Raw genomic sequence first — 25,507 nt, forward strand, 5'->3', positions numbered from 1 at the left:
CAAAATATAAAATTAATTGCCAGATATTTCAATTAAGATTTATTGCACTACACTGTGAAATAACACATGCCTTTTTGCCATGGAGTTCTAACTACCTATGTTCTAACAGCATTTGAAACCTGCTTTTGGACAGTGGAGTCCTAGAAGAAAAGACTAGCAATCAAAATACTGTTGTTTTTTTTCTATTCTGTAACCTCAGTACAGTCAGAATCAATTGGGACAGACTTTGCACACTGTTGTCTCCAGGTAAAGTTTTATATCATAAACCAAGTTTACAGGCTCATTATGTGAATATCCAACTGCTTTTAAAATACAGTCCTCCACTGCATGCATCCAACTTACTGTGCATGTGCAGGGCAGATGATCTGCAAACATTCAATGAATTAGACTGGTGTGCCTTTAATGTGCAATGAACTCTACAAGTAATTACACTGATTCTGGATCCCACATCACATGCTCCCTGACTTATGACATCACAACACGTGCCCAGGAGCCAAAGACTGAGACTCTGTGTCTAGCAGCCTGCACATCTATCTTGGAGGATTTGCTGGGCATGCACATATACATTGTCCAAACACCATTCTAAAATCAAAGCCATAAAGGATTGAGTATAAGACGTGAATATGAAATTAGAAAATGTGAGGAAAGGTAAGCTTACAACAAAAGAGAAATAGAAGACAAACTTCCATCAGGAACACAGTGATGCAAAATAACGAACATACAAATACATGGGGAATTTTCTCAAATTTTCCTTCTTTGTAGAATTCTTAACATTTTAAAACTGATAACTACAGTCACAGAGAAAGAGTCGTAACTACCAAAAAAGAACAAGACATTTCTATGAGAAGGAGTCCATTAACATGATGCTGTTACACAAACATCATGTCCTAATAGAGTTCTCAGCTGTTTACTAAAAAATAAAAATAAAAAATACAAATTACAGAAAAAAATTACATTACTGCAAAATGTACGCTTGTTTTTATTACATGATAGTCTAGAAGCCAAATAGCAACTTCAATATTGTGCCTTTGAAAGAACCTGGGCAGTAGTTTTTTTCAATTAATAATTCAATGTCGTTTAAGTAAAAAAGTATGAATTTATTATTTCCAAGAGTGCTTTAAAGGTTATTACAAATGTATCCGTTATGCAATCAGAAATCAACTTTTAAAAACTAAATGCTTTGCTAAACTGCTTTTTCACAGCAGCTATGTACCATAACTTAGGCCTGTAAATTACAGTTTTTTTTTCTGAAAGCCTCTTAATGTAATGTTAATTATATAGAGACACAATAACATACTGTTAATGTATAGAGACATAAGTTGTTTATATGAAAAAATGTCAAGGTCACAGTGACTCAACTTAAATAAAAGGTGTTTTTTTAATCCATGAGAAGACCAGCATATAGAAAGAAACAGTAAACACAATTATACAATAAACACTTTCCTAAACAAATTTGAAGCAAATACCTGCAAAATAATGCTCCTTAGAATACTGACCAGGGGTTTCCTGTCAGAAGGTAACCAAAACAACCTGCTGACATTTTAATCTGTGCTATGTTTGTCAAAAAGAATATGAAACCATTGGCAGAATATTGTCTTTTGTCTTCAGAGATTCTGTTTCTTATGTCTCTTTATTTGTGCAATGATGCCAGCTGCTTATCCAAAAAACATGAAAACACAGCTTTTTAAAAAAATATTCTGTTTTTTTTTCTTATATTAAAATACATATCACTCAGTAAAGGTTTTCTAAAATGTAAAAAAGGATTGTATCTTGTGTATGTCAGTGGGCATATTTTATTAGAATTTTAAAACATATACTTCTTAAAATACTCGCTACGAGTCCTTCGAAGAAACTGTCTTTCACCAGCTTACTGGATTCTGTCAAATTATTAAAAGAATCACACAAAACTTAATTTAAAAAATTGCTACCTCTCTTTCTCCTATGTTTTCAGTCTGACTGATAAAACCCTACTAAGCCTGGGTTATCATCAGCAGTATCACTGTAAAAAATAGGGCTAAAGTAACTTAAAAAAAAAAAGTTTCTTCTTTCTAGGCCTTCTATCTCAGTCAATTTAAAAGACGGCTCTTTCCGTTACATGTCTCAGAAGCCAGAAGGACTAGACTGACCTCGCACTGACGCACTCTTGAAAAAATTGCCAGTCTGCTAACAGAATATTCCTCCCCTTTCCATTTTTGAAGGTTTCCTGCAGGAATACATGCAGGACAGGCTGAGAAGAGACTTGGCTCTGAAGGTGCCAGCCAGGGGAAGGCAGATCATCTGAGTTATTTCTGCATGAAACAAAGGATGCACAGATGCTTAAGTATGCATTTGCATCTTCTCTGTTGTTTCTACTGATGCACAGTTACATAAATGCAACAGCTTATTCAGATGCATAGTTATAAATTCCACTCAGGTTTGGGACAGAAGAAAAAAAAAGAAAGGATATCTCCGCCAAGACAGTTAATGACAGAATCCCTGAATTGCAATCTGAATCTGCAATGGAAAGCAATCACATCACAGCAGCCTCAGTAAATACACAGGAAATATGTATTTGGAATATAAAAACAGAACAAGTGCAAACATTAAAAAGAACACAAGAAAATTAACACAGAGGAAATTCCATATTTAATGGCGCTGTTGCTAATTTTTTCATCAAAGAGAAAACAGTAGGATACTTATGAACTAAAACCCTTCTCAGACAGACACAGAATAGATTTCTAACCTGAAACAGGCCATTTTTATGTTATTAGAAAGAATTCCAGAGTTAACCTCCCTAAATACCTTAAAGCATGTTTAAGACAAAACACAGACAAAACACCACCATTTAAACTGCTGAATATCCAATTTAAGCACTAATAATAATTCTTTTATGTGATCTCAACCAAACTTGTCATGAGAAAACAGGAAACTAAAATCAGAAGAACTTTCCTGAACTGAAATGTTTTGTATTTCATCTGCTAACTTCTTCAGAGTTGGCACCCTTATCTTTTCCAGACAATTTGGTCTGCCTCAAAGTATAGTAGCCAAGTTTTAGCTCTCAGAAGCATTATGCGTAAATGTGATGACCTGAACACAGTACGGCGTTTCTGAGGGTAGGAAGCATGGAAGCTAGCCAGAGGACTTGCAGAACAGCAAAACAGGATAGGAATTAAAAAGTTTATTGCAATTTAAAAGCCAGGAGGAAGAAGAATTTCTGCGTAGATTTGGACCACAAAGTAGGCATGGGAAGCATAGAAAGGCCTTCTATATTTCCTTTAAATATTGCCTTTAAATGGCAATAATACCTTTAAATGGCATTAATATGTTTCAGCAACTTGATCTAGATGAGCCTGAAATACAATGATAAAGGTGATAAAAGATCAGGATCTATATTAACTGGCAGAGAAATCTGGAGAAGTTGACTACTGAAACACACCTTAAAACCCAAGATACTGCTATTAGTCTCCATTTTAATACAGTTAATAAAAAGTATAAATATATTGATCTAATACAACCTAATTGAATAAAGGCAGAAGAATCCAATAGGTCAATGACTGCATTTTTGCTCTTGTAATAAAGTCAGTCCTTAAGTGTTATAAACAATCTAAATCTTCATGAAGGAAATGATTCGTAAAACACCCTACAGTACAGTTTTGAGGACAAATTCAGTGACAGATAAAACACAGTGTTGCAGTACTACATAGTACTAGAGGCCGCCAAAATGACACAATTTACAGTTTAGAGAATCAACAGAGAGCTAAAATTGCTGAAAAGCCAGCTCTTCATCCCAATAATGAGATTCTCTTCAGCCATTGGTGAGCAACACGAACACAAGATTCGAAAAGTAAATCAAGAGTAACCCATGAACTGAGCAATATATTTTGATAAAGAAAAAGCTCTTATATCAAAAATTATCCAAATCTGATTTATTAAACACTACTCAGTAACGATGTTTCTTCAAATACAAGCATCTTAACAGTCACTACATAAAATTATTGCTAAAGGAAGTAACATGTAATGTCTTAGCAGGAGAAAAAATGAAGATACGGCTGAGATCCTGTATATCAAATTCTATTGTCTTGAATGCCTACAGAAAAATCTGCAATGGGTTCGAGGAGCTTACTCTACTCCTAAGCTGCTACATGACAGAAGAAAATCTACAAGGATTTGCAATGAAGGTACTTTTGAGGTCCATTCAAAAATGCAAATACAGACATAGAAAATAATGTATTCTAATTGAAAGAAAATGAAAAAAATTACCTGGAACAAGTTCCATAACAATATAAATAGGTTGCCGTTGTGTGCAAACTCCTATAAGTTTTACAATATTAGGATGATCATACTGTTTGAGTATTCTGGAAAACATACAGTAAGTTTATTGTATTAATAAACTTCATCGTACAAACCAATTAAATGGAAAAATATCTTACACTCAATATTATTTTAATAGAATTTTCAATAGAATTACTGTTATCAATTAAAAAAATCTATGTCACAGATCAAACATTCTAGTTGAGGGCATTTTTACACAAAGATCAAGACTGAACACTAGCAGTTCATTCTTACTGTGGTTTTAACATTTGTCTACATAACATTTTATCTGCATAACTGAAAAATATTCTGACGGGTTTGTAGTTTCTCAGGAACCCTTATAATTAAACAGCATTTCAGTGGTGTATCAGAAGAGAAGCCTTATTGGAAATGCATGCACAGCATGCCTCTACATTATCATGCTGCACTTTTCAAATGCACACTCATTTCAGTTTTAATCCACAAGATTAATCAATACAGTAAGTTCTTAAAAGACTACAAATACTGCAATTTTAATTTCTGGAATTAAGCAAAAACTTTTACACCTTCTTACATAATACTTTAGTAAAGAACATTCACAGCCTAAATCAGCATGCTATGATTTATAAGCAAATTGAAGGTCTACGAAGAATTCCAGAGAAATCTTATAACTTTAAAATGTTTCTTCTACTATTTCGTATCTTAAACTAACTCATCTTTTTCCTATTTTTTGTAGAAATGAGAGTGAAATACTAACCTACTTGGGACATACAGATTTAATGAAAAATAACCTATTTAGGTTTGGTGTTTTTTTTTTCATATAATATTCCATACAACATTGTTCCCTTAGTGGCAGGCTGCTAAGCAAAAGGAAAAATCTCTGTGGTTGCCAAGTTATGAGCTGTTCAGAAAACACTCAGCAGATACAGTAGCATACAGATATTGATTATACTAGCTTGAGGCTTCACAGCCAGAACAGCTAATTTCAATTTAAACAATTATGAGATTATGTCAATAGATCCCTCTACCCTGAGCCTAAGGTTTTAGAAACTGTCTATGCAGATAGCCACATAATCTCTCTGTATTCAGAATATTAGTATGCTGTGACATGACTGCAACTTACTGCCTGATACAGCAGAAAATATCTCCGCTGGACTGAAAGAGGAAGTTACCAAATCTATACCATAATCCGGCCACAAGCAACCAAATACATTAATCAAGTACATAAATTAGAATTTATGACTGGTATAACCTCATTTAAATTAACAGTATCTTCCAGTCTTCTTACTGTAATCCTTGTGGCACGTATCAAAAGAAGTTTTAAATGGACACACTTACAATATCAAAAATATGGATTATAGGCATAGCTTGCCAAGGTGGTTTCAACACATGCAGGCACTTGCTGTTCATACACATTAAAAATGTGTACATATAGTCATCAGGGCAACAGTAAGTGAAAGTACCAAGAGAGAAAAAAGAAGGAAGAAGTCTGACTACTGCTTCTTTGAATTCTTACAAAGGTCCCATTTAGTAAATCAACATAGTAAGAAAACTTGGGGGAAAAAAAACAAACAAACAAACTTAGAGCACCTACCTGGCTTCTGACAGAAATTTAATTTTCAGTTCCTGAGGAAGGTCTTCTTTACAAGTTTTTACAGCAACAGGTGTCTTATCCTTTAATGTTCCCTTATACACCTCACCAAAATTACCCTAAAATAAGAAAAGAATAATCCTAAATAACCCAATCTTCACAAATATCCAGGAATAAAATACAGACAGTTGAATAACTATTACAGAACTCTGAAATGTGTTTATGAAGTTTTCTTCAAGTACATGCTCTTAACACAATTCAATCCACACAGAGAGAATAAATCCATAATATGAATATGCTGTATGAGTTCAATTTGGCTTGAGAGAAAGAGAAAAATACATCGCATAATTCAAGTTTTCTTTTAAATACTCTTAATAATTTAAATGCCACCCTCTTTCATTTTCAAACTACCCTAATTTTTCAATAGTTTTCAATTTACAGTCCAGTGTAACCCACACAACTCACTGTAAGTTATTTTTATTTCAGCTTGCATGGAAAAAAAATTGAGATAAACATCTCCATCAGATGTGTTTTTTACTTAAAAAAAAAATGAAATTAGGACAAAAAGTAAAGGAAAGAGGAAATTAGGGCATCACAGAAATCTAGTATCAAGCAAAACATCTAAAATGGGGAGGAAAGGAAAAAAGAGATGCCAAGTTCTCACACTTTTAGTTAAGCTTTGCATTTCCCAAAAAAGTAAATACAACATTTGAAATGTATATCTGATATATTTCCACGTGAATCTGTGGTACACAGAGCTTTAACAAAAGCTTTAACAAAAAGAAAAACATGCTGTAAGCTTTTCCACTCTTTCCTCAGTGATAAAGATTTCTTTACACAACATATCTGAGTAGTCTATTGCCAAGGTAAGAGAAATAGAAAAATTAAAAAAGGATGAGGAGCATCACAGAATCCCCAAGGTTGGAAAAGGCCTTTAAGATCATCCAGTCTAACTGTCCACCTACCACCAGTATTTCCCCACTAAACCATGTCTCTCAGTACAACATTTAAACATTACTTTAAAACCTCCAGGGACAGTGACTCCACCAACTCCTTGGGCAGACCATTCCAGTGCCTGACCACTTCTTTTGGAAAAAAAATCTTTCCTAATATCCAACCTGAATCTTCCCTGTCTCAACTTGATGCCATTCCCTCTAGATCTATTGCTAGTTACATGGGAGAATAGGCTGACCTCCACCTCACCGCAACCTCCCTTTAGGCAGCTGTAGAGAGACATAAGATCTTCCCCTCCCTAAGCCTCCTCTTTTCCAGACTAAACAATCCCAGCTCCCTCAGCCATTCCTCATAATACCTGCACTCCAGACCCCTCACCAGCTTTGCTGCCCTTCTCTGAACATACTCCAGGGTCTTGATGTCTTTCTTGTAGTGAGGGGCCCAAAAGTGAACACAGTACTTAAGGTGTGGTCTCACCAGCGCTGAGTACAGGGCGATGATCACTTCCCTGCTCCTTCTGGCACTACTATTTATGATACAAGCCAGGATGCCATTGACCTTCTTGGCCACCTGGGCACACTGCTAGCTCGCATTTAGTCAAGTGTTGACCAACACCCTCAGGTCCATTTCTTCCACGCAGGCTTCCAGCCACTCTGCCCCAAGCCTGTAGCATTGCCTGGGGTTGCTGTGGCCAATGTGCAGGACCTGGCACTTGGTTTTGTTGAACTTCATCCCACTGGCCTCAGCTCAGTGATCCAGCCTGTCCAGATCCCCCTGAAGGGCCTTCCTACTCCCAGGCAGATCAACACTTCCTGCCAACTTGGCGTCAAGTGCAATCTTACTGAGGGAGCACTCAATCCCCTCATCCAGGTCATCAGTAAAGATAGTAAACAGGACAGGTTCCAACACTGACTCCTGGGGAACACGACTTGTGACTGATCGCCAGCTGGATTTAACTCCATTCACCACTGCTTTCTGGGCCCAGCCCTCCAGTCAGTTGTTTACCCAGTACCTGCCCAAGCCATGGGCTGACATCTTTCCCAGGAGAATATTGTGGGAGATAGCGTTAAAGGCTTTACTGAAGACTGAGTCAACAGCCTCTGGGACGTCTCCAGTTGGCCAGGAACACTGATAGATGATGGAAAGCAGCTTGACAATCACCTCCACCAGCTCCCTCAGCACCCTTGAGTGGATCTTATCTGTCCCCATGGACTTGTGACAGACCAGGTGGAGTAGTACATCTTTAACTATTTCCATCTAAATCATGGGGGGTTTCTTCCTCTCCCCATCCCAGATTTCCAGGTACGGTAGAGTATCCTGAGAATAACTGGTCTGACTTTTAAAGACAGATGTAAACAACACAATGAGCAACACAGCCTTTTTCTTATCCTCAGTGATCACATTCCCCTCTGCAACCAGTAGAATGGAGATTCACTTTAACCTTCCTCTTACCATTGGTATATTTATTAAAAAGCTTTTTGTTCTCTTCTACTGCAGTGCCAGGTTGAATTCAAGCTTGGCTTTTGCCTTTTTAATTTTCTCCCTGCATATCCTAACAGCTTCTTTGGACTCTCCCCAAGTTGCCTCTCCCTTCTTCTGCAGGGGGTAGACTCTCTTTTCCTCCTGAAGTTTCAGAAAAAATTCCCTGTTCATCCATGAAGGTCTTCTTCCCTGTCAGTCCATCTTACAGCACAGGGGGACAGCTTCCTCCTGTGTCTCTATGACTTTCTTCTAGAGGAGTGTTCAGCCTTCCTGAACCCCTTTACACTTCAGGACTGAATCCCAAGGGACCATCCCTCAAAAAAACCAAAATTCCTGCAATCGTACCAGCCTCTTAGCCATGTATTTATGAGATGGGTTTTCCTGGTCCTCTCAGTATCCCTCACTGCCACTGAAGGGATAGAGGAAAACACTACCTGAACTCCTGCTCCCTCAACTAACCACCTTAATGACCTGAAGACCCTTTTGATGGCCTTCAGGCTTCTCTCAGCAATTTCATTGCAGCCAGCCTGAACTATCAGTAAGTGATAATAACCAGACAGGTGAACCAGACAAGGAAGTCCCCTAGCAACGTCCTTGACACAGGCCTCAGGGAGGCAGCACACTTTCCTACTGGTAGGGTCTGGCTGATGTTATGAGGCACTCCGTTCCTCTCACAAGGGAGCAGCCTACAGCAATTACCCTTCTTTCCCTCTCATAGGAGGCAGTCTTGAGGTGTGGAGTCAACCTTCTCGCTCTAGAAAACATCCTGGGTGGACCTTCCACCTTAGTTACCTTTCCCTTGAGCTCCAGAGCCTCAAACCTATTAAGCAGGAGTACCTGGGGAACTGAGGAAGGTAGAGAGGGGGTCTGTCTGCAACACTGAGTTGGGATCTGTTTCCACTCTCATCTCTTAAGTCCCCTCCTTCTGCCCAACAACGGCAGGGCAGGGGGTCCACCACTCTGGTGCCTTTCTCTCACGTGTTGCAGGGAGTTATTGCACAAGTCTATGAGAAGAAACACATAGATGGAACATACTACTGCAGCAGTAATGCCTAGGGAAGAAATTCAGGTGTATAAACACAGGACTGAAGTATTATTTTATAGACCCTAGGATATCTAAGAAACAGCTGGCAAACATGCCAGCATAAGATCTATGTCCCTTCAAAAACAGCACTTTTAGAGGACCTCTGATATCAAGAAAGGCACTAAATGACTCCTAACATGCTCTTCCCCTAGCATTCTAAGAGTACTTAATAGTGAAAAATGAATACTATTAAACTATTTAAAATGCTTTCAGTTCTTTATTTAAAATATTCATCATTTTATAATTTTAAAATAGTATTGCATATTCTATATATTTGTATATTTCATTTTGCCTGTATTATATAATTAATACTGTGTAAATAAATGGACTATTCGCTGTTGAGGGGAAGCAAAATTTTCTACTTTCAGCGAATCACAGAATTACAGAATCACAGGTGTTGAAAAGGGCCTCAACAGATCACTGGGTCCAAAGCAGATACCCTACAATAGGTCGCACAGGTAGGCATCCAGACCGGTCTTGAATATCTCCACAGAAGGAGGCTCCACAACCTCTCTGGGCAACCTGTTCCACCGCTATGTCACCCCTACCATAAATAAGTTCTTCTGCATGTTAGTAGAGAACTTCTTATGTATAAGTTTTAGGCCATTACTCCTTGTCCTATCACTATGAACCACCGAGAAGAGCCTAGCTTCATCCATTTGCCTCCTGCCTCCCTGTAGATATTTATAAACATTTATCAGACCCCCTCTCCAGACTTCTTTTCCCCAGGCTGAGCAGACCCAGGTTACTCAGCCTTTCCTCATAAGAGAGAAGCTCCAGGCTCTTTATCATCTTTGTTGCCCTCTGCTGGACTCCTTCTAGGAGATCTCTATCTTTTTTGGAGTGGGTAGCCCAGAACTGGACACAGTAGTCTAAATGTGGCCTCATCAGGGCAGAGTACAGAGGAAGAATCAACTCCCTTAACCTGCTGGCCACACTCTTTTTAATGCAGCCCAGGATCCTATTGGCCTTCCTGGCCACAGGGGCGCACTGGTGGCTAACGGACAACCTGTTGTCCACCAGGACACTGTCTCGCTCCAATTTATAGGAGGGAGAGGAGGTTCTTTTAATGTATGGATACCCAATGGTGAGACTAAGACACACATATAAATTGTAACTTAAATTGTAATATAATACTTTACAGACACCAAATTCACTTAAAATACTTAAACATAAGAAAAATATGTATGCTAAATATTTTCAGTAGACGCATCATGTGATTCACCAGCATATGCAATAAGCATTTATTTAAAGCACAATATGTCTTGTGTATTCAAGTGAAAGAATTGGTATAAAAATCAGAGTAATTTAAAGGATAACGTAATAGGAAATATATGGGCTTAATGACTAATGTATATTTATTTAAATGTTGTTTAGCTCACTTGATTACTTACTTTGCCCAGTAATTCTCCCAGTGTGACATCCTCATGATTGAGAACCCATTTCTTATCCTATGGTAAGAAAAGGAAAGAAGAATGTTCAGTAGTATCAAATACATACTTTCTGTTAGATACACTTCAGCAAGCTGAAATGTATCTAAAGAAGCATTTTGTACAGACTGCTCAAACACAAGCACATCAGGAAGCTAAAAACAGGTTTTAGAAAACTTGCTTTTCAAAGAAATGCTAATATGTACTGTATAGCCTATTATCAACTATGTAGATAGTGTGTATGACAGAACAGAACAGATGCAGAACAGAACAGAACACATATTTTTTCATGCAAGCGCTGGAAACAGTATATTTTGCCCTTTTTTTAAAAATGACTTGTGCCAAAACCACATAAGAACCTTCATTTTAGAATATGAAGTAACTTACTGCAAGGTAAAAAAAAAACAAAAAACAAAAAACCAAACCAACAAAACATTTATTTTCTCAGTGCAAATATAAACCAATTGATTTTTCTGCTTATTAACAAGGTACCTTTGGTGTATCTTAAGTCTTAGGTCTTAACCTTCTTTGGTAGTTTGATACATAACAACATAATAAATGCAAGTCATTGTGTCTATTCAGCACTGATGACTAACAATTTTATTTCTTTATTAGCACCTCATCTACTTATTACCTCACAAACACTATTAACACTAAGATTCTGTGCATTTTTTAATAATAACTCATTAATAACTCACTATTTAATAACTCATTAATGCTCACAGAAAACCAAACCAACCATGCTGGATTTGCTGACTGACTTTTTTAGCAGGACCGTAACAGACCAGAACCTCCTGGTGCAAAACAGGAGGCCACTAACATGTGTAAATAAATACTTGATGGCAGGGAAGGTACAAGAGGGAGCCAGGCTCCTTAGTGGCTCCCAGTGATGGGACAGATGGCAGTGGGCATAAATGAGGAAACATGATATGCATTCTGAACCTAGAAAATGTTTTTCTTGTGTGAGTGATGAAACACTGTAACAGGATGCCCAGAAAGATTTCCAGTCTTCTGCAGAGCCATTTAACACTTAACTGGACTCACTCTAGTTGACAATTCCCACATAGGGGGGGTTGGACTAGATGACCTCAAGCCTTTCTAACCTAGATGAGCCAGTGAGAAATTTATGTATTGAAAGCTTGCTGTAGGGAATTAACTCTCTTTTTATCAAAACAACATGTCTGTAACTAACATGCTAGGTCAAGCATGTTACCAGCTCAGAACAAGGTATTTCATACATTTTATTTCCTGCCAAAGACTGCATCCTAACTGAAGGCAATGCAACAGTCATAACTACCTTTAACACATTTTCAAATGTAAAAGAGACATAGAATGTGTACTTATTCGCCTTTAAATTAATTAGTAAGACATACCAACATAGGAAGTACCAATTTCCTAGGAAAGAAAGCCATTAAAAAAACATATATATATATATCCCCTATGGCTGAATCTTAGGTAGCAAGTGCAGAACACTGTGTACAATCTGTGTACAGAGATTTCTGAACAACCTTTTTGTAGAATAGATCTTAAGATCATCTTAAAAGAAGCTGAAGAGTTTCATGAGTGTGTGTGCGTGTGAGTGTAAGGGGGAAACTTTTCAGCAGCTAATCTGAAATCTTTCAGGCATTCTGAAAGAATGGAAGGAGTACAGAGCTATGCTACTGAGCATGTCTTGCCTGGAAGGGGGCTTCTCATTACCTTCCTCCACATTTTTGACTCAGATGAACTCAGCAGGGGAAACAAAAGGGGGAGAATTTGCTATTATGATTTCTGCGATAGTTGCCTTCAGTTACAAAATTATGCTAATTATTTCTCCTGTAAGCCACACTCTAGAGTACTGGTGTCCAACCTTTTGGCTTCCCTGGGCTACACTGAGTGAAGAGAAACTGTCTTGGGCCACATATAAAATATATAATATAGTTAATGAGTATAAGCAGCAAAACTGTTTATAAATATACTTTAATTAAAACAGAAAGAGAGGATGATAAAAACCTAAAACTAGTGGGATATTTGAACTTGTTTTTGTGAAACTAATGCATCAGTCCGGTTCAATGGCAGTAGTTGCAACTCTTAGTGAGTTCTCTTGGTGTTCATCAGAGATTTTTGCTGAAATTGTTCTCTTCCTGTACTTCATCCTTGAGAATAGTTCTTCACACACGTACATACCATCAAAAAGCAATGACATGAATAAGGCATGACTGCGAAGCAAGGGATATTTTTGTCCTGTAGGGTTTATAACAGTCTAGTAAAGAGACATACAGCACATCTGTTAAAAAACTATTTTTAGTATGTTGACTACAGAGACCTTAACTCTTGTGGTCACTTCTTCTGTGTTGAGGTGTGGACACTGCAGATGTTGCGGTCACTTTTACCCTTCCAAGAATTACATTTAAAAATTCCATGCTACGCACCACGTGTTTCATTTGTTACGATGACACTCTGTTAGTCTGCATTCAGAAGTCTTACCGATCAGTTATTTTTTGTCAATTTTATATTTTCTACCCCTTTTGCAACTATAAAGTCAAGCTTATACAGGAATGTTTTGAAATAATTTTTAATTTTGAAATATATATTAATTTTAACACTTTGAAATATTTAGGTTTTTTCCTTGTACTTTATCTCTGTTTTAAATTTTATTGTAAAACATTTAACTTATTATGTTACTCTTACATGAAAAAAAAAGTGGCAGCTAAATACAGAATTCAGCCAATTTAAAAATCCTGAGAAAAAGTGAATAAATTCAGGTATAATGTGCATCTTCAGTAAACTCGTTTTAGCATTCTTGGATTAGCAAACTCACACACGTTTAGGTGATTTATTATTTAGGTGATTATTACTTGTATACTGTCCCCACATGGTCAGAACAGCAGAAACGCTAATCAAATATATATTGCAAAATTAATTAAAAACATACAGCAAATTGTTTTGAACTTTTTGTGAGCTTTTTGAGACGCTGAAAATACCATATACTCCGGCTATATCATTTGCAGAGAACGTGTCAACTTTATAAATTATCTTACAAAATAACACAGGTCCAAATTTAATAATTAAATAAGAAAACGCACATATCTGCTTAATAACAAAAATGTGTGCCTTTGCAGCCACATACACAAGCAGGTAGGTTGATACGTCATTATCCGTAACCACCACATTTGACTCACCAAGTGGCATAAGTGCATATAACACTCAATACATGCAGGTTTCACTGTACCCTCCTTTCCACTGTGTTCTGTTGCCCCCTGTGCAGTCTGGGCTCAAGCTACATGCAATTGACTCATGAAAGATATTGCTAAAAACCACATTATGTTATAAGTTTACGATCTTGTGGGGCCACATTACTAGCTGTCCAGGGCTGCATGCAGCCCACAGGCTGCAGGTTGGACACGCCTGCTCTGGAATATCTCTGAATGTCTCTATTCACATCAACACCTGGCATGCAACTACTGTCAGCTCTCAAGACACAAAGTCCTCTACAAATCACCATGAATGTGTAGTGGTATTCATGGGCTTCCATTCCTTCTTCCATGGTAGAGCACCGGGAGACTTGAAAGGAAATTCTCAATAATAATCAATTGATTTTGGTTCTATAGAGACCTCACCTCAATGACAAAACACCAGAAACAAAGTATTTCCTTCATCTTCTCAATTTGATTTTGCTAAAAATTAGAAATATTTTGTTCACTAAAGCCTGTAAAACTATCAGTATTTTTGCTGATTGGATGCCTCATTCAGAAGCTGTTATATTTTAAACGCTAGGAAAGGCCATCCAAGTGCACTTTCCTTCATCAGTAAAGCTCAAATTTAAGATAATACTTTGGAAATAAAGCTCTAAAGAAAATAAGTATACAAATGACTACTTGATGCATTAACATAAGGCTCTTTAACTTTGAAATAAATACTGCAAAAGCCAAAAAAATTATAAAATCAAATATTAATGTCTTTTTAACCTCTTAATTCTCAATATTCTATATTTCAGTGAATGACTTTTTGAGAATTGACAATGTGGCATTTCAAACACTTCTTTATAAAGTAAAAATGTGATGTATAATCCTTCAGAGAAATAATTAAACAAAATGGCACCATAAGCTGTAATCAAATGACCTGTCAAAAGATTTGTTATCCTTACAGTAGCACATTAATCACTATCTACATTCTTCTTTTAGGAAAACCTTCTGGTTTTTATTATACCAGCATGAGCTATTAATTACATTGAGTATCTTGGTTCTGCCAATTTCTTCCCAATTAAAGGATTACTCAAAGTTTGATCAGCTTTGTTACTAAAGCTCCTATTGTTGTCTTAGAAAAAATTATTTATTTGTGAGCATATGCAAACAGTGGTGCCTCACTAGACTGTTCCACAACGTATTATAAACGAATATTCATTTGATCCGAAATCTTTAGTTACTTTTGTAGATATACAGATTCTGTCTTACAATACAGACTAATTGAATAAGCCATTCCGGTGGCTACCTGACTGAAAAGGTGGCAGGTACAGCTCCAGCAGACACACAATCCCTTCTCATTCTAATTGATATCTTTTCAAAACTGTTCTTTTACTACTCACTAGGTACCATCTCAACCAACCTGAAAAGCAGACAGCTAAACAAAACGATGCAGCCCTTGGAATATCACACTCCTTCTAAATGCAATCATCATCCATTTGGTTTTTTAAATTCTGTGTATATATAATAGATTCTGACACCAGTAATACTTTCCACATGATCCAGGAGAAATTAGCAAAAGATACATATTGTATTAAAACATAACTGTCCAACCCCTTAATGCAATTTTCACCTTGTGAGTGTTAATATTGAGCTTCTGGGTAAAAAGATAGCAGTCACTGTACTAAGTTCATAGAATCATAGAATGGATTGGGTTGAAACAGACGCCCAAGATCTTTTAGATCCAACCTCTCTGCCATGGGCAGGGATGCCACCCACTGGAACAGGCTGCGCAGGGCCCCCATCCAACGTGGCCTTGAACACCTCCAGGGATGGGATATCCACAGCTTCTCTGGGCAGCCTGTGCCAGTGCCTCACCACCATCTGGGTAAAGGATTTCTTCCTAACCATCTACACTAAATCTCCTCTCTTTCTGTTTAAAGCCATTCCCCCTTGTCCTGTCACTATCAGACCATGTAAAAAGTCAGTCTCCTTGCTGTTTAATAGTTCCCTTAACGTACTGGAAGGCTGCAATAAGGTTTCCCCAAAGCCTTCTCTTCTCCAGCTCAAACAACCCCAGCTCGCTCAGCCTTTCTTCTTTACAGGAGACGTGCTCCTCCTTCAGATCCATTCCAGCAGCCCCACATCCTTTTTGTGCTGGGGTCCCCCAGCTTTTGTCCTCAAGTTCATCTATGAATTCAGTCTGAAACTGTAGATGGTCTTTCTGTACCACAGCACTTGTCAAGTTGAAGAAAAAGTTTTGTAGTATTAAAAAAATAAGTTGGAACTTATCAAAAATTTAACCAGTGTCTTACAGCACTTGCAAAGTGATTTAACCCTTGCTAACACTATCGACCTGCACCAAGGCAATTTATTCAGTGAAGACAGCTGGAAAGAAACTAAGATAACAGAGGCACTGTTATCTGTATTATGCCAGTGTATAAATCTGGCATTAGAAAATTTAAAAAAAAAATCTAATTTACAATAAGATAAATGTTCAATTAAATACTGTTTTGAAACAGTGTCACTGGTTCAAATAATTATCTTTAAACTTATAAACAGCACTGCAAAGCAGACAGCCACGAGGACTAAGCTGTTTCTACTGCAGGTATATTGTCTCATTAATTCTGCTCTAATTGTGCTGAGTTAAATACGTTAATGTTCAGTATTTTGGGGCAGCTGCCAATAATTAAATAAATCAATGAAGCACACAAAGCAGTTGATGCTTATCAGAGTAACATAAACAAAAGACAGTAATAGAGCCATTTTTTTTTATATATGTTCATAAACTTCATGATCTTGTGCAAGTTCCTAATTCTATGAACAGTCTCTCTCCAGTTGTTAAATGCTACTACTCTACAAATGAATAATGTGTGCAAAAAAATACCAAGTGATGTAAAATAAAAGAAAATGGCAGCAAAGCGGGAAATAAAAAATAAACTTTAATGTAATTGTGGATGAGCAGCTATTAATGACTACCTGTTCTGAGTCATAAAAATTCTCATTTCAATAGAGTTGTTTCCAAATCAAAGAGAGGAAACGAATTAGATTTTCATACCTAACCATAAGCTACTCTGAATGAGAGAGAAGGTCAGATCATACAAGACTTTTACTGCCATTACTATTTCCTGCTATCCTGGCTTCAGCTGGGACAGGGTTAATCTTCATCCTAGTACTTGGTATGATGCTGTGTTTTGAATTTAGGATGAGAATAATGTTGATAACACACTGGTATTTTAGATTTTTGCAGAGCAGTGCTTGCACAGAGCCAAGGATTTTTCAGCTTTTCATACTGTCCTGACTGGCTGGGAGGCGCAAGGAGCTGTGAGGGGACAGAACCAGGACACCTGACCTAAACTGGTCAAAGGGGTATTCTTTATTGTACAGCATCATGCAGAATTATAAAACTGGGGGGGAGTTGGCTGGAAGAGGATGCCATTGCTTCAGGACTGTCTGGGCATGGATCAGCTGATGGTGAGGAATTGCATTCTGCATCACTTGCTTTGTGTATTCTTTTTTCTTTTTCATCCCAACCCCCCTATTACCTACTTTTGTTTCCTATTAAACTGTCCTTACTCTTTTTTCCCCTAATTCTCTTACCCATTCCACAGAGGCTGGAGTGACCAAATGGCTGTGCGCTATTGAGTTGCCTGCTGGTTTAAACTAGAACACCTGCAAAAGGAGCCTATTATGATGTAACCTTCTTGCAACTCAACCATAAATCACACATCACCTACTACTTGTTTAGGCTTTTTTTCTTTACTGCTAATTTTGGACTGGAGAATTTGAAAGCCATTCAGACAAATCTATTACAGAAATTAGTGCTTGGACATACATGCTTGTTATCTTAACGATATACCTTACTTCCAAAGAGAGTTATTTAAGAAACACAGAAACTTTATTCTATTACCTTTTTTTTTTTTTTCCCCAAATGTCCTCTGGCGTCCAAACCTACCAATACAATTTCAAGACAAATATGAAAGAAACAGAAACTAACTTCTATGAATACCATACTTTATTAAGTGACCTGACTTAGCTCAGATAGAGCATCACTGCCTTTTGGGAGATAACCATTTACTGGATATGAAGAGCTACTTGGCAAAAGAATGCATATGAGACACTGTTTGGAAGACTGCTAGGGAAATGACCAACTTCGAGGTAGAAATTTCTTGAGAAGAAAGTGAAAAATGAGCAAGAATCTCACTGAGAGTGCTCTGGATAGTACATAACTGTTTCCTAAGCAGGCAAAAGGTGTCCTTGTTCCCCGACTTACATCTATTAACTGGCTGAGAAAGGCATTCCTGCCTTTGGAGGCCACATAGTTTCGTCCACTTTGTTCAGTGTTACCATTTACTTTATAGCTACAAATCAGCCAGAGTGCTAGTGCAGTGAGGGCTGGCTGCTCCCTGGGGCCTGGGGAGACAGGAGGCACAGGGGACTGAACAGGACAGTGGCCTCACCAGCAAGTACACATCCCACTGCCTCCAGCATGGGAGCAGGGCAGGGCAGTCTCAAATTTAGATCATCCAAGTTTGTTGTGATATAGCAGAGCACTGTCAAGCTGGGAAATCAGCCTGTGGCTCAGGGTCAGGATGAAGGCCAGGTAGCTTAACAGGGTCAGGAACAGACCCAGACCACCTGGGCAGGTTCACAGTGACAAGGGAGTGCCAGGGCCAGTCCAAAAGTCATCCTGTGGGTCAGGGTTTAGTTTCAGATAACAGGGCATGTGGTCTGGCACAGACAGGGCTGTGAGGGGCTGGGATGGGGCTGAGTAGTGGAGCCCCATGTGGAAGCAGCTCCCCTGCAAGGGATTTGACTCTGGCAGATGCCTCCCCACATCCCTGCCTGGGAGCATCACACCTGGGCCTGCAGTGGAAAGGGCAGCCCTCAGCTGCACCAACATAAGGTGTGGGGCCGGGCCCTGGCCAGGAGAAGGTTGCTCTCTGGACTCCTATTGCTGCATTTGTCCTTCTGAGATACTGCTATATCAACGGTTGGCCAAAGACTGAGAAACAAGTTGCTAACATGGTAGAGAACCAGGTCAGCCTTGACACTGCTGACCTCTCCAGACATTTGGGTATTAGCTTATTGTCCACATCATACTTAAGGTTTCTATGAATAACACCTACCAAGTTCTTTTTCCAGACTTTGAGTCTATCCAGGATATTTGGTTTCTTGGTTGCGCTCATGATGGTAAGCTTCATGCTTGGAGTAATCAGTAAGGAATCAATCGCACATAATTCCTTTATTCAGGAGAGATACAGGTACTGGAATGGTGTGCAAAGCCACTGGGGCCACAGTATCAACAGCTGATAGTCTCTGTACAAAACACAATATTGTTTTCCCTTTTCTGAACTATGAGACTAAAATGTTATTAGTATTACCCTAAATTCTTCCAAACAAGTAAGCTGAAGTGTGAGGCGAGGTTTTCCTTCTATCTTCCATCATTAACAGAAACCACATCAAGGAAACCACAAATTATTATGCCAGAAAGAAGGCTTACTTATTAGCTACAGTAAATTCTAACAGCTTTCAATAAAATGAAAAATATAACGCAGAATAAATATTTAGTGTTGAAGTTCCCCTAGCATTACTCTTCTACAATTTTGGTAACAATTTCAATAATGAACAAGTCTAACATAGCACTTTTTCTAATTAGCAACCAGCAGTAAGGCGATTAGGTACAAAATATTTTAAAAACAGACGTTCTGGGAACTACATATAAACTTACGAACATTGGCTTAAACAATTGTTCTTAAAAATCTTAACACTTTTAGCATGAGAGTGAAAAGGGGAGAAAAAGAATCTGCCACCTATTTTTGTATTATGTTTCAGAGAACCATCAGACAAAAACAACTCTTACATAGCAGACTCCAAAGCAAGATTTGTAAGAGGGAACAGTGAGTCAATTCTGATGAAGTTTCAGCACAGGGTGAACAAATTAGAAGAATTCTGCTTTATCATCACTGTTATTTACTTACTGCCTGTTCTTTGTAGCATTATTTACCCAGACACAAATGAAAAACCTAGACATAAAAAAAAAACCAAAAAACCAGTAACAGTTACGTAAATGCGGACAGAGCCTACTAAGATAATTTCTCATTTCCAAATTAGAAGTACTATTTTCCACACCGCCTATCCCACTAGATACGACATGTATATCAGTTTCAGGAACCATAAACTGTGTTTCAAGTTCTTCAGATTAATATAGAAATACAGGTAGCTAATGAAAATTTTTTTGTGAGAACAAGTTAGCTTTACAGGAGGGATTTTGAAAAAGCACACCAACAACTTTAAAACTGTTTCAGAATAAAGACTCATGATCTGTAAAATTTGTTATAGAAACGTTTTGCATTATCATCAGCAGTGTATTAAGCCATCTTAGAACACACTGATGAAACTTAATGTGGGCTGTAAAACAGAGAAATAGTGCAGATTTAACTTTTCTTCACAGAGGTAAACCTATTTCATATGACTTGATATTGTTCATTAAAAAAAGACTGTAAAGTTCAACCTTTTTGCTAAACTGAATTCTGAACAGCCATAAACCAGCATGAGAGAACTGAGATTTTTAAAAGCTACTATGCAGCATACAAACTGCAGAAGTGACTTCAAATTAACTGCAAAGCTCTTCTGTGAGCTTTCTTTCTTGAAGGTCAGTAAAGAAAATGACTCCAGATATAAAACAAAACAAGAAGAACAAAAATTCACAGATTTCTTTACTTTTTTCAGAAGGGTGTGCAGTATTTTGCAAAGGTTATGTTCTCTTATTCTTTGAATGACTAGAAAGATACTGAGTATATTTCAAGAAAAGTACTGGAAATAAAGAAAAATAACAGAAAAAAAGCTAAGAAGGATGAAGTAAAAGAATGTAAAGTCCTTGAGCATAGGAAAAGGAAAGGAGAGTTTATATAGTTTATGGTAGCAATCACAGTATTTTTCACTTACTGATAAAATCCCATCTCAAATTACATCCTAATAAACAAATCTCAAACCATAAATCTCCATTTAAAAGTTGTAGCAAAATTACATAAGTTACTTTTTCCTTTATAAAGTACCAGCACAATGTCAAATACCAGGATGAAGCCATTTCTTCCAGGAAACCAATAGTACCTTTTTAAAAAAATAGCCTAAAAAAATTCAATCAGAAACTATGCTAAGCTCCTTACTATTGCCTTCGCCAACAATCTTGTATTTTCCTGGTATCATCTGGTCACATCAATAAAAAATAAAATCAACAAGTCTCGCTTGCATAATGTGTATATCTGCAGCACAGATTTGTGGAAATAAGCTATCAATCTTAATGAATTCTTCATCATCAGAATGCAATACATTTCTTGGCCATCCTTTTGAGCTTCTACATAAAGAGTTGTCTTGGAACTCCAAGGAATCATGTATCTTTCTCTCAGAAGAGTTCTTTTACACAGTACGGTTACTATAGACCTTATGCTTTAAGTCACCTGTGCTAAAATAGGTATAAAGGCAATGTGCCAATTATCTTTCTGTGGGGAGAAGAAAAATGTTGTGTGGACTTCTGCTGTGGTACCGTTACAGGAAAAATGACAGCCAACGTCATGACTATTTTAAAATACAACAGATTTGACTTTTCATTCACTGATAGACAGTACAGGTCCAGTCTTTCTGATTCTTCTTCACATGTTATTTCTTTTTAACATGTTGGTCTGCCTAGACTGGTGAAGGCAATCACAAACTACTCCACAGTAACTCATTCTATAGAGCTCTAATCCTACAAAGTTATCTGATAGCACATACACAGAATCTTGGTCTCAAGGCATTCTGTATTTTCAGCCATGAAAGCCTATATTTATGTAAGGTTTCACAGTTTTCAATCACACTACAAAAGTATTGTAAATTCAAAATCTTATTTCCATTAAACTGAATGCACTAGTGAAAAACAATGTGTATAAAATTAGAGGACTTCATGAAGTTTGTTAACTCACAACTTTACAAAAAATAATTATTGTAGAAGATTCAAATAACAAATCTGTGGAAGCAGTCAGAATCCATTAAAATCTGGACATTACTTCAGCAAAGAAAGAGTTTTATTACTGCAATCCTATCCAATTCTAATTAAACTTTATTATCATACTCTATCAGGGATTCACTTTAACATTTCTGATAAAGACTGAAAAGCTACATCTAATGCCGCAGTTTTTATAAGTGTTGGACAAAAGTCTGTGCACACAGAATCATAGAATCACAGAATGTCTTGGATTGTAAGGGACACTAGCTACAACCTCCCTGCCATGGGCATGGTTTAAGATAAGATATAAAGATAAAAGATAAAGATATAAGATATCTATAAAGATAAGACTGATCCAGATACATTTCCTAAACCATATTTTTAATTCCATGGCCATATAGAAAAGCTGCATAAGTCTTTAATCACAATATATCTGAATATAAAACAATATTTGTTACTTTGTGCTTAGGGATTCCAATGTGCTTCTGCTATTACAACATTTTTAAAAGATTCTTCAAAAAACACTTCCTCTAACTTTTTAAAGTTTCAAGGTACTTGAAATTATACATAAATTTGGTTTAGTACTTTGCACAAAGTCGCTCTCTTTTTTCCTTTCTCATTAGAATGCAATACTTTCAGAAGTACAGGCTACCACACTACAGAAGGTGTATTCCTTTTATTACCTGCCAGAACTATTGAAGCCCTCTCTACTAAAAACCTTAACATGAAATCTTGTAACACTTCTAGATTCTGAGGAAATAGGAACATAACTCAGAAGTATCTCTAATACTAATATACTCAACTGTTACCAAATATCGATAGCTGCAGGCTCTTTTTCCGACTCCAGAACTGAACTAAAGCAAATACTGAAAATTCGCCTAAATTCTCCTATTATACTAAAAAAGAACTGCCAGTTTCCCTCACACATGTCTTCTGCATGACCGTAATCATATTGTATGGCAAATAAGTGGCAAAAAAAACCCAATTCACGCCTATGCAGAAAATATGATCTATATCTGTAGGTACTATAAATCCTTACTTCTCATTTATACATTCCTTTAAAAAGGGAAAGATCTATTTTAACATTTGAAAGTGCACATATCAGACATCGATTGTTTTCAGAATTACAGATTTGGCCAAAAATCATCCCACACAGACCATGAACAGAAGGTTCCTCTTGGCACTTCTACAATCTTGGCCAGATGTGTGAGTATCATCAAGGTAATTCACAATTTGATCCTCTCTGGAGCTACAAAACTAGCCTACATGACATTGTGATCGCCGAACTGTTCACTGCTATTGTCTCCCCCCTTTTACATGAGAGTTCTGCTCTCAGAGAGTTGATCTCAGGTCAGACAAACTAAGATGTTCTTCCCAACAGGCAGCATCAATTACTGCAATTGTTTTCCTCTTCACCAACTTAACTCTTTCATGTCTCAAGATGAGTATTCCTAATTGAGTATTAGCACTACTTTGTAATAAACCTGAAAATCTCCTCATTGAGAGGGCATTGGGGTTTCAAAGACACCTGACTGAAAATCAGACTATTTGGCAGCTTCTCCTAAATTCTCCAGTTCATCCTTGCAGACCTATGAAACATGAGTTGCCTGCACCATGGATACGCATGCTGTCTGCAACGGTGAACTTACTTTTGTAAACAGAGTAAAAGCAAACAAAATACCTGTAAAACCAATTAACACCATGGGAAACACAAAATCAGGAAAATAACTTTTGGTTAGTTTTGCATGGGTATTTTGTGTATGTCAACTATGACAAAGGAGTCAGTAACAGTTCGGAAAGTAGCGAAAAGCTGAAACACAGAGCACGTAACTTGTTTACGCTTTCAGTCTTTCAAAGCTGAGATCAAAAGACTTCTAAATATGAAATACAACTCAAATGGGTTTGGTGAATGAAGAACTAAGGTCATGTAACATTTTTAGCAGTGACTTTTTACGAAAAGAATTTCACTACCTTTATCTTCTCAGTTATCTTTTTTTATAATTTCACAGATCTAATTTACTGAAATCTTGGAACTGAGATTCGGATCCACATGGAATCCTCAAGTCACTTGCAAACTTGCTCATCGTTTGAACCACTAAAACCAAATACACCTTTTATCTTCTTTTAGCTTTTTCATTTCTTTCACTTGATATTATTTACAGTTCATCATTTTCCCACACGAATGTTTGAGGCCATAACACAGGCCTCTTTGTGACCTCAAAATAGATCCAGAACCGAAAGTTACTAGCAACAAATGTACTGCCCAACTCATCTGACAAAGAAGTGGCATTCTGTTTTCCGTGAGTTCGGAATTTGAATTTACTGTAGAAGGTCTGAAGACTATGACTATCTTGGGCTCAAAGAGCAGCAGATTTGCAGAGTGGAATAATTGCTGATGAGGCCCTAAAATGTAAACATGGGAGAACAAGGGAGTATTTCAGACCAGATCTCCTCAGATTAAGAAGACTGAGATCCCATCATCAGTTGCACATCTTACTATTCTGTTTCTGTTTAAAGGAGTACAGTTCAAAACCTAAGTGGTAATGGGCAGATTTGCTTCGGAAATGCATTCCTGATCCAAGCTAAAAAGTTAATGCAGATATACCCAAATAAAATTGGTAATTATTTCCTTGATGATTTTATTTTCTATTAGTCATACTGAGCATATCTACAACTTAATACAGATTTCTTAAGTGAACAGAATGTATTTTAGGGAATTTATATACTTCAAAAACATGAGATCAAAGACAGCAGAAAGTGAAACAATGTTTTATATATTTAAAATAGCTTTTCTGCTAAAAAACTCCTTGGGTATGCACGGAGGTTACTCTAACACTTTTCAAATCGGTTACTTCATCAATAATACACTGAAGAACATACAGCACAATTTTCTAAACGGTTATAAATAAATATAAACAAGAGGCTTTTCCATTTTAAAAAAATCACTTGCAGATATCATTTTAATGACATTAGTTTTTCTATTTAAATTCTATTATTATATAACATTAAAATTCCAAGCAGGCTGATTTGGTCTGCATGAAAAGGGAAGGAGGACAGGCCTTCTGTAGCAAAATTAAGAGTGTTCCTTTCAAGGGCAATATCACAGAAGGTGAACGCTAATTTTGCTAATATGGTAAAGGAGGATAAATGACTGTGGGAAGGAAGAAAAGCAGAAACAAACTATGTGGCGTAATTGTTTTTCTGTGAAGTTCCCTGTCATATTTAACTTTCACTTCCTAAACAGGTTATTACAGGGACAGCAATTTGCATAAAAAGATTAACAACTGCATGAAACGTCAAAGACTACTTTGCAGCTATAAGAAGAAGACAGGAAAAACAGTCCTTGCAGATGTCAAATGAATTTTAAGGAAGAGATCAAAGATACTCCGATATTAGCACCTGATACGGAAAATAATCCCAACTAGGTGTCAGAGTACACATGCCATTTCCGAAAATAACTTAAAACGTCTGCACTTTAAGTTATCTATGCACACAGATTATTTCTACTTGTATTTATACCTCAAAGTGCATGAGGTAAATTACAGTAACGGA

The 25,507-nt window shown here is 37.1% G+C and overlaps 1 protein-coding gene and 1 long non-coding RNA gene across 10 annotated transcripts in view; one reads left to right on the top strand and one right to left on the bottom strand.

Annotated features, from left to right (window-relative positions):
- The window catches only part of FER (FER tyrosine kinase), a 185,913-nt gene that overhangs the window by 56,871 nt on the left and 103,535 nt on the right, over positions 1 to 25,507 (bottom strand). For all 6 annotated transcript variants that reach the window (XM_021379740.1, XM_021379739.1, XM_021379734.1 and 3 more), the window contains 3 exons: positions 10,775 to 10,831; positions 5,864 to 5,979; positions 4,240 to 4,334 (listed from right to left, as the gene is read on the bottom strand). In XM_021379740.1, the coding sequence (XP_021235415.1) occupies positions 4,240 to 4,334; positions 5,864 to 5,979; positions 10,775 to 10,831 (268 nt within the window). The remainder of the gene's footprint in view (positions 1 to 4,239; positions 4,335 to 5,863; positions 5,980 to 10,774; positions 10,832 to 25,507) is intronic.
- On the top strand, positions 348 to 24,564 carry LOC110389400. Of its 4 annotated transcripts, none has more exons than XR_002433195.1 (5): positions 348 to 648; positions 2,199 to 2,320; positions 4,006 to 4,157; positions 23,078 to 23,176; positions 23,965 to 24,564. It is a non-coding gene; the product is annotated as an uncharacterized LOC110389400 (long non-coding RNA). The 4 variants fall into 4 exon arrangements; XR_002433193.1 differs by having other exon boundaries at positions 4,009 to 4,157; XR_002433194.1 differs by having other exon boundaries at positions 4,009 to 4,157; positions 23,078 to 23,161.

The sequence above is a fragment of the Numida meleagris genome, chromosome Z (genome assembly GCF_002078875.1).
Source record: "Numida meleagris isolate 19003 breed g44 Domestic line chromosome Z, NumMel1.0, whole genome shotgun sequence".
Classification (NCBI taxonomy): domain Eukaryota; kingdom Metazoa; phylum Chordata; class Aves; order Galliformes; family Numididae; genus Numida; species Numida meleagris.